This window comes from Mycteria americana, chromosome 1, assembly GCF_035582795.1.
Source record: "Mycteria americana isolate JAX WOST 10 ecotype Jacksonville Zoo and Gardens chromosome 1, USCA_MyAme_1.0, whole genome shotgun sequence".
Classification (NCBI taxonomy): Eukaryota; Metazoa; Chordata; class Aves; order Ciconiiformes; family Ciconiidae; genus Mycteria; species Mycteria americana.
The window spans coordinates 135,578,592-135,592,663 of record NC_134365.1 but is presented as its reverse complement, the minus strand read 5'-3'; the positions used below and the strand labels follow the sequence as shown (position 1 = coordinate 135,592,663).

Genomic DNA, 14,072 nt, shown 5'->3' with positions numbered 1-14,072 from the left:
TGATTACAGGAGCTTGTTTGCAATAAAAGAAAAAGGACTGAATAAAGAAGGTATCAGCATGCTACCTACCTCCAGATATGTGTATCCTTTGTCTGCAAGCCACTGAGGTCACTACAGAGGCCTAAGTAAATAACACAGGTTGCATCACTGCCTAGCATCTGCTCCTGCTGGTGAGGCTGCTGCTGTGCTCTGGACTTAATTTGTATAAGAATAATGCTCGACAAGCATTAACTCCTTCTTGTCTATGCAGACCTCAGGATTTTTTTCCATCCCTTTCTGAGCACAGCTAAATTGCTGCAATGCCAGTGGCTCCTCCTAGCCACGCAGATAAATGATCACTTCAAACCCAAAGTAGGTTACTTTGCAGGATGCCCAATTTATTTATTTATTTTTACAAAAACTCCCTCCTTTCTTCCACTATGTTCTTTACAGTCTAGGCATTTAAGAGATTCTGATTTTTTTCCCCTGTGTATTTTTTTTAGTGCATGCCCAGATCGTGCTGTTCTGAGATTTATTTTTTTTTTCCCCTCCACCCCCACGTTCTTCTCCATAGCTTGATGACTTAGGATTTTCAGATGGGGAAGAAAAAGAAGGAGATTCTTTCCCTCTCCAAATCCTGCTCTACCTTTAACTCACAGCTATGTATGGTCATCTTATTCCCTCTCTGCCACCTCCTAACTCTCACTCAAAGACCTCCACTCAGTTTTGTTCCCACCTCCTCCCTCTGCTAGTTTCTCAGTGGTTTATTGTAGTGGCAATGATCTCTGCACCTTTTCTTTTCCTGCTTTCAAGCAGATAAAACCTGGTTCTTCTCCACCCACCGTTCCATCACCTACCACCTGCTTCCCTTCCTCCTCCCAGTACCTCATTCACATCTGGCAACTTCTTCACCCTCACCCAACCCCTACTGTGAAAGACAAGTCTACTCTTGCTGCCTCCAACTCCTGCCCCAATGGTTTTTAGCCCTTTGATCCTATTAGTAATTTTGGTCCTATTACTTACTACCTTTGCTATGTCCTTCTGGTTTAGTATAAAACTCCTACTCTATCCACTTCAAACTCTTGATGCTGCAGGCTTCTGTGATTACATCATATCCCCTTCGATTTCTATCAATCCCCTGCTCTGTCTCCAATATCTTTTGGTAGCTCAGATCAACTCCATGGAAAACCTCTCCTGCATCTCTTGGACCGATTACTTTCTCTCACTCATTTGTGACGTTGGTCTAGGTTTCCTATTCCCCTTCCCTGAGATGTTTTACCACAAAATTTCAGTCTTTCTTCAAGCATGTCTCCTTCAGTCTCTGCACTGATGTTCAGCCTGTTGTCTCTGACGGAGCTGCTTCAGCAGATCAGACCCTAACATCAGGCACCTCTAGTAACTACCACACCTGGAACTTTTATGCACATACCTGTAAACTTCGTGTTACCTTCCTGGGGCTCTGCCCGTGGGCACTGGCTTTCTACAATGCCAGATGCCCTCTCACGATCTGGTTATCTGCAATACACTTTTGGTCTCTTCCACGTCTTTGAAAAATCTCTTCTACTACCATGACTTCCAGTAATTTATTTCTGACCTTATTTTTTCCACCTCATCCAACCCTGCTGCCAATTATCCATCAATTTCAACAGCAAGCCACTACCTTTTGTCTTTAAGTTTTCTTCTCTTAATTTTACTACAAATCACTTGTACCATAAAGAATTCCATTATACTACCTTCTATACAAAGAGTGAAAAAGAGCGTCCCTGTTACATTTCGGCCAGGTGACCCACCCTGCTGTTACAATTTCTGCTGCCATCTCCAGGAAGACGATCTTTCAGTCATGTGTTTTGAGCTCTCACTTCAGTTTTGTCTCCCTTCTATGTCTTTATCTCACAGTCTATCAGGTAATACCATTCAAAGACCACTGAAAGCAGGCAGCTGCTTCCCCGCCCTCCCTCCCCCTTTTTTCCCCCCTTCTGTCTGGTCAGTGCCATCAGTGTCCACGCAGGCACGCAAATGTGCACTCTGCCTCTTTCCTCCTCCTTTTTCTCCCTACAGAGCAAATGCACGAAGCATCACAAAGCTCAAGCACAGCCTCTTCTGCAACTGCACAGAACCCCCCCCAGTTTTGAATACCGTATCGCTTCTTGTCCATATTTTGGGTGTGAAAAGAAAGCAATCTTTCAGTCTGTGGAACCCAAAGTCACTCCCCTCTGATTTAGTTTGCTACAGTCTGTCTGTCTTCTCTTTACTACTCGATGATGCAATTTTCACATTTAAAACCTGTGTGTGCTAGCTTTGCATTTCAAGTTCACACTTTTTGCCTTTAACTTCCCACCTCCCAACATCAATTTAATTCTGTTTGAGTCCCTTTTCTGTACTTACTCTTGCCAAACCTCACCTCCTATTTCATCACCTGTTCTTCTCTGCAGTGTGCTTCTTTTCATTACTTTCTTCTACTATGCGTCTTACCCCAATATACCTTTCTACCCACACTCTTTACAAAGGAAAATGACCCTCCCATTTCTTTCTCATTAAAGCATACACTTATACAGAATATTTCTTTCTTTCCATATCTAATTAATATTGTTATACATTAATCAAAAAAGATAAGATGAAAGCAGTCAAGTTTCAATTATCTGGGTGATTTATGTTTGGTTATTTTTTAAAGCTGCTTGGAGCAAGGACCAGCAATATTCTGTAGTTTGCAAACCACAGAATACACTTATACCACCTACTATGAAAGTGCTGTTTTAAGAATAAAATGCATGATGAAATAGATTAAAGAAATTAAATTATTTTCATACATATTTGAAAGCCCATGCTCCTACAATCTGAGGTTGAAATCTTCCACTACATGATGGAGAGGATCATTCATTTTCATTTGCAAAGAGCCTTTCATTAAAGCACTATAAAACATTATTATTAAACATCATGAAACCCTGCAGATATAGCTTGGATAAAGAACAGTATGAAGGCCATTTTTCACAAAGAAAGGATAGTTATTTAAAAAACATTTTAAGTTAGCACAAAACTAAAAAGCCAAAGAAAACAATAAGACACATGGAAGCATGGCATAAACAACTCGTACATTAATAATTTGGTCTGTGATGAAAACTGAACAAGACAAAGCATTCCCTCATCAGCAAACAATGTGCAAAACCCTTCCTGCCGATGTTATAGATGAAGCACCTTCTTAAAAACATACCAGACTACCCATGTGACCCTCATTTGGGAACTCTAGATAGAGGAAATAATCTCTGCACTAAAGATACAGTGAGCCTCCACAAAAAACTATGACATACAAGCTTTGCATGTAGGTTAAATTAAGAATGAGTAAAACCATAAAAAGAGAGCCACCTACTGCTAGTATCTAAAACATACATGTTACTTTCCAAAATGCATAGTTATTCATCCAGGTTTTCCTCAGACTAAGCAAAAGAACAAACATTTGCACTGTCTGAATTTAAAAAAAAACCAAACAAACCCACCCACCCCCCCCCCCAACAAAACCAAAACCAAGCAAACTCAAAAAACCAATAGTGAGCATACAAGTAATTTGACTGAAGCACTTTCCTTTTCTCTATGTAAAATGACACAGATGTCAAAACAAGGAAAATTCATTTTACAAATATTATGACTTAAAATAATTTGTGCAAACAATTCTAAAACAATCTGCCTTATACCTACAATACAAACATCTAAGAGCCCCAAACCCCTCTTACTCTTCACTTTATATATTTCATCAGCACTGTACGTAAGTAGCTCACTGTTTCCTGATATTATCAGTTGGCTTCATCTTTTGAGTGGCTCTTCCACATAGCAACAAAAGAGCTCTGTTATTTTCTATTTAAAGAACGCATTAAAAAGCAATACAGTATTTTTAAATTTAACTACCCTTCTGAATAGAATTAATTTCTACTCTCAACCAATTGCAATTACGGGTGTGTAGAAAGGGAAAATTTATTAAGGGTGTGTGCATCAAAGACCAACATGGGACAAATGAAGGCTCTGCATTAAGGTACATTGGAAGCCGCAGAAGCAAGTAATGGCAAGGGGGGAGTAGAGGACGGTTGGTGTCGTAATGAGGACTAAACTCTTCCCCTCATGTCCACCGCACAGCAAACTGAGAGACTGCTTGCACAGCAATCTGAAACAGTTTGCAGCAAAACTTTTGTATTATTTGTGCACCTGAATTCCACTCAGTATGTGAATTGCCAAAAGATGTTTGGAAAGCGGTTATTATTTCCATACGTTATAATTCAAAAAGTAATTAACTTTGAATTATAATATAGTAAGTAATTAATGCTATAACATCTTGAGAGTTTTTCACTCCCTTGTGTTTAAGTGCGTACTTTTTACAAATGTAACAAATAGTGCATGTGCACCAAAACAATCTCTCCAGTGCTGCAGGATATTCTTTTCCATTTAGCAGTTGTTAAATCAATCTTTCCAGTCTGAGTGCTGGATTAGATTGGATGCCATCTACCAGGAGTGGTTCATTTAAACATTAGTATATTGGTAGGATCAGTACTAATTTTATCAGTTTCCTTTTTAACAAAATCTGATGGTTTTATTAAAAATGGATCTTTGACTAGATGGGTGTTATTGCTCTTATTTGCACTAGCATCCTCGACACGGCCCGTACAAGTGATGTGCATATTGTCTTATGGAATACAGCAGCAGAAGAACACCACAGCTTCTACAGAGACTTCCCAATACCCTGTGTACAGCTAGACATTTATTTGCAAGGTATTTCCAAGTCACGTGGAAGTTCAAGATAGGGAAAGGGAGAAAACTATTTTAACTAAACGAGGACTAGCTTTGCTTTTATCCAGTCCTAAAGCCACTGGCTACTTACTGTTAAAAGCAACTCTAATAGCTTCTGTTGAACAACAACATGCTTCTTTCCTCAAGGCTCAGGGACTGCTTTTACTAAAGGAAGTGGGCAGCTTCAGAAGTAATATGGAGGGAAGGGCAGTGCTACTGAAGACCTCTATAGACAAAAAAGGTCCAGTTAATGTAGACAGGACAATTTTCAGACACATTTATTCGGTTCCTGTCCAAGGAATTGGACACAATTCCACTGTGCTCCGCAACAAGCTCCAGCTGCCCCAGAGGAGGACTCTGCCGGAACACCTCAATTCCCATCAACACAGACTTCAAAACCACCATCTCTTATCTGGCACTGCAGAGGGGAAAAAGCAAGCAAAATAAATTGAACTTTAGCCACCTTCTCTTTGAGGAGTCCTTTGCATGCAAAAGAGCCAAGCAGAGGATGCTCTGATGTAGGAAGCCAAGTCCCCACAGTTTAAGAGCCGTTCATCTCAAACTCTTACAGATGCAACAACAATATTTTCTAGAGAGAGATTTATATAACCTGTTCTTATCACAAATATGCACTGCCTTCTGCTGTGTTAAAAAAGCAAGGAAAAAAGACTTAAGGAAGATATAAAGGACAACCTATAAGGCAGAGAACAAGGAAGACAATCTCTCTACTTGGCACTTCAGACAGCTAATGAGCAGGTAAAATGGGTGCTCCAGTCCCCACCCAGTGTAAACCAGTGTTAAAAGGAGAAACACCAAGGACACGCTGCAGTATAGTGGCTCACTGGCCAGGGCATACCCCCCCCCCCGCCCCCAGGTGTGGGAAATACAGGTTCAAAGCTCTTCCAGTAAAGGTGAACTCAAATGTCCAGAATGACTCACAAGCAGTGAGTAACTTGCAACTCCCAGGGAGCTGCAACTTCATGACCGTCCTTACTCAGACCTCCACTGTTACTACGCATAGGGGTTTGAGGGGTTCATCAGAAGAGCTAGGGGAGGCAGGGGGATTTGGCAGATCCTTTAGTAGAATTCAAGTGGAATTCAAGAAATGAGGGAATGACAAATAAGCATGAAGGGAAGCCAAGAGGTGGTGGTGTCTCCTTCTTCCCTCATCCTCCCCTGTTCTACAGATTATTCCCCTATGTACCCTCCTCTCCTTCAAAGGCTCCTGGATGTCTCCTCCCACCAGGTCTAATCCATCCCCAAACAAACAAGCATCCTCCTCTGTCCTCCTGCCCACATAGCCTTCTCTCAGTTTCCTCACCCTGGGGGAAGGGGGAGGGAGGAAAGGAAAGGAAAGGGAAGGGAAAGGAGCCAGGCTGGGGCCTGCCTTGGCTCCCAGAAAGCTTTGGACAGTTCAAGCTTGAAGGACCAGCTCAGTGAGAAGAGCTAGGAGTGGCATTTTTATTATGACCAAACATGCAGAGGTAGCCTTTCTCCTGCCATTGGAGAAATCTCCCATCACACGTACGGGGTGCTGGGCAGCTGTAACAGGCTTGCTGATGCTTGGGAGAAACATCACTGTGTGCTCAGCCTCTTAACGTCTATCTCTGGGCAAGTGCAGGAGGCCACTACAGGAGATGGGGTCCCCACTGAACAGATCCTTTAGGTCTGACCTGGCACAGCCTCTCTTATTTCCGACAACCCTGCTGTCATTTCTCCAGCACAGACAAATCATGCAGGCAGGGAAATCAGGCAGTTGCCCACTCTTCCTACACCTCTCCCCCTCCCCACCCTCCTCCAGAGCAAATTTTGAGGACAGGGTTTTGGAAGTTTTTGTGCTTGCCACTTTCCCTTACAATCCCCATAAAGGGGATCAATTTTGCTTAGCTGCAAAAGATTATTACAGAGGGAAATACTGGGGAAGGAGCATGTCAGGGTCAATGATGTTGCCACAGAAGGAGAGAGACCTCCTACACTTTTTTCTGGTTTTTGCCATTTTTATTACCAAAATTTGAAACAAACCACATGAAAAAATATTTTAAAGTAAGTTCTCAGCTATTATGCAGAAGCCACAATCAGTATGTTACACCTGAAAGAGGAATGGCAGGCTACAATCTTCTCTTCAGGTTAAAGTGAAAAATAAAATAACAAAAAAATTTCAATGGACAGTCGTATGTTATTCTGATCCCATGCAGAAGTGTTTTGCCTCTTTTGCAAAAAGATTTTGATCAAAAGATGGGGGGTGGGGGGGTGGGGGGGGAGGAAGGTTAATAAGTGTGGATTTCTAGAGCCTTTTTACCTAGGAACTAGGGAAATATCTTCTTTGGGGCTTTTTTTTTTTTTTTTAAACCACTGCCCCCTTTTCCAAAAATCATTAATTCTTTATCAGTTGCAGTAGCAGTGCTAGCGTTTTCTACAGAATGTCATGTGGAGAGACACACACACACCCCGCATTCAGAGATCTGCATCAGAAATTGGGCTCGCTAGAGCAAAAAAGAACCTTAAACAATCTCAGCAGGGAGAGTAGAAGAGAGGAAGGGTATGAAGATGCTTCAGAAGATATATGTTTAATTCTGTTCTGTGCTAGAATTTTAAACCAGCCTAGATGCTTCACTGCTTTGAGTAAGAATTTCTGATTTTACGTCACTGAGAAAAACAAAACAACACGTTTTCATAAACGTTATTTCAGTTTCATAGACAGTAAACAAAACAGTAAGAAAAATCTTTGCTTTTATGGAAACACCCATCTTTAAAAACTATCTTCTGGAAAGCTGGTGCTTTATCATCTGACAGTCAGAGTCCCAGATACGTTAGCCTAAGTAGGTGACTATTCTGCGAGATTAGACAAAAATTAAGAGGAAAAAAAAGCTGTGGAAAGTGTTTTTGATGTACAAGCAGTAGTAGAGTACTTATAGCTGTGGTGATGGCAGTTCCCGAAGTAATGCTCACATGCCTCTGGGCCAAGAAAAGAAAAAAAAGGGGGGAGGGGGAAGAGATCAATGTTTAACTCACATCAATATTCAGCTACATTTAACGCCACCATACAGAGTTGCTCTGCTGTACATCTCCCAGTGGACCTTACCTCCTCCTCTTTAAGCTTTTGTCTCCGTTTTTCTTCAACAGCTGCTCTCTTCTGCTCCTCTCTCTGCCTCTGTTCCTCCAGTCTTCTCCATCGCTCCTCCATTTGCTTTTCATATTGAAGTTTTGCTCTTCTCTCCTTCTCCAGTATCTGCTGTTCCCTAGCAGCTTAGGCAGAGAAAAAGGTGCATTTCACTTTATGCAAATTTTCTTCCGCTTTAAAATTATTTGATAACATGACACAATAGTGTAAAACAACATATACAAGTACATAGGGTTTTAGTCCACTAAGATAAAAAATACAGTGCACGGAAGTGCTGGAATGATTAGTAAATCTAAGTGATTTGCTCAATAAATAAACAGGGAAGCCCTTTGTACACAAGGTGACAGTTTGTGCCCCTTACCTATGTAAAAACAGTGTACAGAATAGTTAACTCTTTTTTGTTTATGTTTCAAATACCTCTGTAGCTTAAAGCCAAATTCTTTTTTCAGGCATAACAAGTGTTCCCAGTAGGTTTTAAAGTGAATCAGTAATATACGTTGAAGCAAAAGCCCTTGGAATGTCTTTAAAACTGTGCTTCCCGTTATGGGGCTGCCTTCAAAATAAACACATGAAAACAACATACACTAGATTTCCTATGAAGCTTTGAAATACACCATTCTGTTCATAATTTGGTGCTACATCGTTATCTTCTTCTGCCTTTTTGCATGAAAAAAAAATTACTTCTGTTATTGAGGATTTGCCCAGTTGTTCATTCCAACTGGAGTCATAATCATCTTCTTGAGACGTTAGCTTGTTGTTACAGAAATTCAGACTGCAACATTACATATAGGACTGTTGCTTCAGGTTTACGTAGGAGAACAAGCAGCAGAAGTTAATGTGACAAATCATGAGGAAAAATCCACTTTTCATGCAAGCATATTCCATAAAAAGGCAGGAAAGAGGAGTTCAGTAAGCATGCCTATATACATACAAGCCTGTAATGTCACATACCAACACACAGACAGCTGATATCAAACAAGGAATATTCTCACAGTTGCCAGGCTAAGAACTTGAAAGTTAGGGAAAGCCAGAATTAACACTGTTTATACAAGAGCTAGTTCTTCATCCTGCTCACCTGTTCAGCCTCAGTCTGCTTTTTCAGTTCCTGTTTCCTTGTACAGCAAATTTTCACCCTTCTAACTTTCTCTCAGTATCTTCCCATCAGTCCTAGACTCTTGCCCAGCAATCTTCTCAGATCAGCATTTTTCCCCTCAGCTCCTGCCCACAGGCTCTTTAACCACAGCCATGACCTGCAGTCCCTCTTAGTCCCACTTCACCCTCAAGCCCTTGGTTTAAAGCCAGAGTCCCTCCAACACCAGATCCTTTTCCAACAGTTGCATTTCTTTCCCTTGAATACTGGATCCTCCTAAAACACTTCTTCCTCACATCCAGCCTGCTTTACGGAACACCTTCTACATCATTCTTTTTAGAAATACAGCTGATGTCATCTTCCCCTTTTGCCTTATGAGAATTCACTATTCGTCCCCCCACCCCCAGGACAGGGCAGTATGAAAGGGGTGTCAGTGCTGCAGGCGAGCCTGGACTTGAAAGCATGAAGAATCAGACTTGTCAACAGATGAAGAGTTACCTCAGAGACAGCAGAAGACAAGTGGCCAGTCGCTAATTGTTAACGACTACTAGCCACATCAAGTTGAGCAGGTGGAAACGCCATGCTGGAGTTGATAAAAACCAAAAATAGAGGTGTCCAGAGATTGTGCTAAGATTACCTTCTGAGTAAGTAGGTGAAACCTGGAACTAATTCTGGACAGAGAAGTAACCCATTCTGTTGTTATGGACACACATACAATTCTTGTTCCTTAATTTAGGGATACTAAACCACTGATTAATGAGTTTCTCTCTGTTTTTGGAAAAGGTTATTCCACACTGCTGCCAAGTACCTGCTGGCTGCATAAAGATCTGTCCTTCTGGGGAACTTGCTGCTTTTTTTCTGAACTTCTAAAAGAAATTTGCCACAGACAAACTGTGACCAAAACCCAGAGCTCCTCATTCTAGAAATGGTCTTAACCCTAAAAAAGTATGTTTCCAGAAGGCATGTGTGATGTCTGGAGACAGGAACTGCAGCTGACACCTTCCAAATCCCCTGGGCCAACCACTCCCAGATTCTCCAGCTTTCAAGTTTTCTTCTCATCCCCTCTTCTGCTTTTTAATCCAAATTCTTTCCAATCTACTCATCATGTCACTTTCTCAGGAACCAGCAAAGAAGGGATAATCAAGAGGAAAGAAGAGATAGTCTGGACTGAGTATACCTGGAAGAGATCTAAGCTACAACTCGGGCTGGTGCATGCCCCATGTAGATAGAACCCCTGGGGAGATTAAGTACTAAGCACCAGCAGATTTTCACAGGAACTACCAAAAGGAGTCTTGCTCACCAAGCCCATGGTGCTAAAAAATGTCAAGTCACTGGTCTCAAGCCTCAGGTTTTGTCAAGAAATGGTCAACAGTTTGTTTGTTTATTTATTGCAAGAAAAACAGTATTTTCCTATGATTCTTTTCACAGGTATCCATACTGTTTTAGTTGACATTTCCTCAAAATATACGCCTAGCTTAAATTTTACGAAATCATAAAACACTGACAATTCCTTCTGATAGTTATTGTCAGGTAACCTTAAGGAACAGTGCTACTGGCCTTTCTTGTTATTACAATGAGGAAAAGTGAAGTTAACTGTTCAACATTTTATATATCTATATATATGCATATACAGACAGTCCAAAACAATGTGGAACAGTTAATTTCATTCATATATATATATATATATATATATATATATATGAATTAACTGTGTATACACACCCACCCACCCCCTTATATACATTAACAATTTTGCAATTTCCTCAATATTTCCCTGGAGGCATTAGTAGATTAAAAACAATTGACTACTATAAAAACTCTAAAATCAATGCTTATGTTATTCAGGAAGTAAATTAATAATTTTTCTCATTCTCTTGAAAGATTAACAATTTTAAAACTTATGGAAAAGTATCTGCTTTATGCCATACTTAACAACTACATGATATCTTTTAATATGGCTAAAACTCAATAGCCTAAAATTGAGGCTGTTTCACCAAATTGTCCTACCCATTATCCTGAGATATTATTCAAGGCTTATTTGGTATTTTTAGAAATCAGAATCCTAACAGTCAATATCTTGCACATAAACCTATATTCAAAAGTACATAAAGAAGAAAGTCAGCTTGTAACTACAGAATATTAAATACTCGAATGGAAATCAAAGATGACATTAATTTATTTTTTGTAATTTAATTTAAAAGTAGTAATATAAGCAATAAAGACTAGGAACAGACTGAACCACAACTTTTAAAATTCAGAACAGGAAAAATGTCATCTTAGTAGCTTCAGCCTATTAACATGTATACATAAATAATACATACACCTCCTACCATCTTACCAAGGTATTTCTCCCTTTCTTCTCTTCTCTCCTTTGCCAGTCTTTGTCTTTCATCGGTTTTTAGAAATCCATCAATGGCTAAAGTCAGAGAGAGAGGGAAAAAAAAAGTGTTTAAAAAGTGTTAGTTTTACTAAAGAAGCATCCAAACAAACTAAAAAAATCCACCAAAAATAAACCATATCTACTGCATTTAACAACTCCAACAACAAAAATGATTTTGCACTTGTACGCAGGCAGGTTAACAAGCTGGGATTTGGATACATCTTGAGCACAGTCTCCTACCTACTGCTGAACTCCAAGCACAGTTCCTCAGTGTAAATGCCTGACTTCTCTTCTCAGAGCAAACAAACATGCTGTTAGTGCTTGTTTTAAAACTTAAAGCTTTCTTGGGAAAAACCGTAAGGATGCAATTAACATGTACTCATCTTTGTTAATAACCTCATTTTAAAGTTTTTGGCTAAAAAAGAAAAATGTAGTTCAGGAAAGCAGTAAAAGCGGTATGCTGCTCTCTTATAGTCTAATGCTATGTGGAGTCCCAGCCTTCATATTTATGGCTTAACACAGCCCCACAGCTTCCTTGCCCACAGGAAACCACTAGCACCAGCTCATTCCAACAACCAGCAATTAGCACCGGATGAGGCTACAAAGGCAGCAGCCCTCCTGCCCTCTTTTCCAGGTAGGAAACACTTGTTTCCTCCTCGAGTTGGTATCTAAAAGCAGGTTACTTGTTTGGGAGGAGGTTGCCTAAGGATGTTTTGTACCTGGATCCAGACACCCCAGTTCTTTGTACAGCATGAGCCACCAAAAAGCCCAATTTAAGAAGTCTGGCAGGCAGGCAGAGCATGACACACAAGGTGCCTCGAGGTCACCTGCCTGCGTGCCCTGGAACGAGCAGCCAGACGGACCTTAGATGGACCTTCTGCAATACCATGGGTAAGCTCACCTGCTAGTGACTTGATAGACCAGCTAGAGGATGGTATCCTTTTAAAACAACTGACAGGGCCTCCAATGCCCTCCTTTCTCTCTTTGTTTTCAGGATCTCCTGGGGTCTTAGCAGGACTGCAGTGCAAACAGGCATGGTGTCTCACAGCACAGTTTACATCCTCTGCAATCATTATTTGGGCTCCCTACTGAGTTACTGAATTATAATTAAGTCCCCTTCCCTTTTGCTCTAAGAACTACAGTTGTTAATTTTATCAGATAAATACGAATGGAAAAGTTACTCAGACCGTAACCCTGACTCTCTTTCCTGAGAAGTCACACTTGCAGGCTGCCCTCTGAGGGCATCCTGTCTGTGGGAGCAAAGATTTTCCATAGCAAGTGCCTTTCCGTAAAATGCACGATTCTGTAGGAAGGCTGAAAACTAGCCTCGGTGGTCCCTTATGACTGGTGAAAAACACAGGTCTCAGCTGTCCCCCATTAGACTAACAGCTTGCTTTTTCCCCAAGCAGCATCTTCAAACACCATCTCTAATCCTGCTCTGCACACACAGACAGTGACTACCTGAAGGCAGCCAGGCCTCTGGAAAATTGCTATTATAGCTTCCAGCTGGTTAATCATAACTAGAAACTGTGGGTCAAATCAATATGTATTTATTAACGAAGACTCATCGTACTTCCATACTAGTCCACTTATTTGTTCACTTGGCTGCCATTTATTATCAGATTTGACAAGCAAGGAGGAGAGACTAGGAGGCGACTCAGTAAAGGAACCATGGCAAAGGTTTGCAACTACTTTGAAGGCGCCTGCAATAAGTAGCCAAGAAGGGGAATCTTGTTGTCAGCATAGTTAAGTTACAACTCCGATGGAAAGTTTTTCAGCGATCTGAAAGTCAAACCAGCTTGAAACCTACAATTTAGGCTAGAAGCAGCAGAGGAGGTGAAATCAAGACTGGATCAAGAGCCCAGAGAGGGAAGACTGAGCTTGGGAGCAAGTGGAGGCTGAAGAAAGGGAAAGAGGCAAGCAGAGGCAGGAGCTAAGGTCTTTCTGTGGCAAGGGATGTAACTCAGATGGAGAGGCGGAACCTAAGTATGAAAACCAGGATGGGGATAAGCTGGAGGGATGGGGAAAGGAACAGCAAGACAGCCCATGCCAATGGATTACGTTCACAAAATCTTGCACTGCCTCTCATCACTCTCCTGCTTTCAGCAACTATGAAACACATTGGCAAAAATATGTCCCATTATGCTTGTCAATAAAACTACAGCAAACTTATGTCTACTTTGATTGCTTCATGAACACAACTGGCAGAAGTGGATCTAAAAGGTCCGGCCTTGCTTACAACTGCCATGGCTATCCAAAGTTGATGCACAATTTTTGAGGTTGGCTTTCTCAAGAGTTTGGATGTCTCAACCGCACCCAGGTAATATTAAAAGATCATCAAGGCTGTAATGCCAGATACTTAAGAAATGAGGATGTATCAGAATTTAAGCAGTCTGCACAATCCTTATTTTGCCTCCTTTTACACATATATTATGTATTTTTTCCTTTTAGGTCCCTTCACTTATTCAGTGCCTAGGATGAACCTCCTCAAGAGGTGAAGCAAGTTCAAAGTGATTAGTACTTCCTGCTTCATTTCCTTCTGAAACTGGAAAGTAGACAGAACTATAATCTGAAGTCTGTCTTGGAGAGGAGCACTCCAGACTTGGCTATGTCACAGGTGAGACAACAAATACATGGCATTGCTGCTCATTACATGTGCAACACACCAACGTGCAAAAAACTGAGTGGAGGAAAATAGTACGCAATTTAATAAGTACAGGCATCAAGTGCAT

General features: G+C 40.9%; 1 protein-coding gene across 1 annotated transcript in view; it reads right to left on the bottom strand.

Annotated features, from left to right (window-relative positions):
- MAP7D2 (MAP7 domain containing 2) overlaps positions 1–14,072 on the bottom strand; it is an 87,452-nt gene that overhangs the window by 25,579 nt on the left and 47,801 nt on the right. Inside the window, exons 2-3 of the mRNA XM_075521425.1 lie at positions 11,299–11,376; positions 7,832–7,995 (exon numbers count right to left, since the gene is read on the bottom strand). Coding sequence (XP_075377540.1) covers positions 7,832–7,995; positions 11,299–11,376 — 242 coding nt within the window. The remainder of the gene's footprint in view (positions 1–7,831; positions 7,996–11,298; positions 11,377–14,072) is intronic.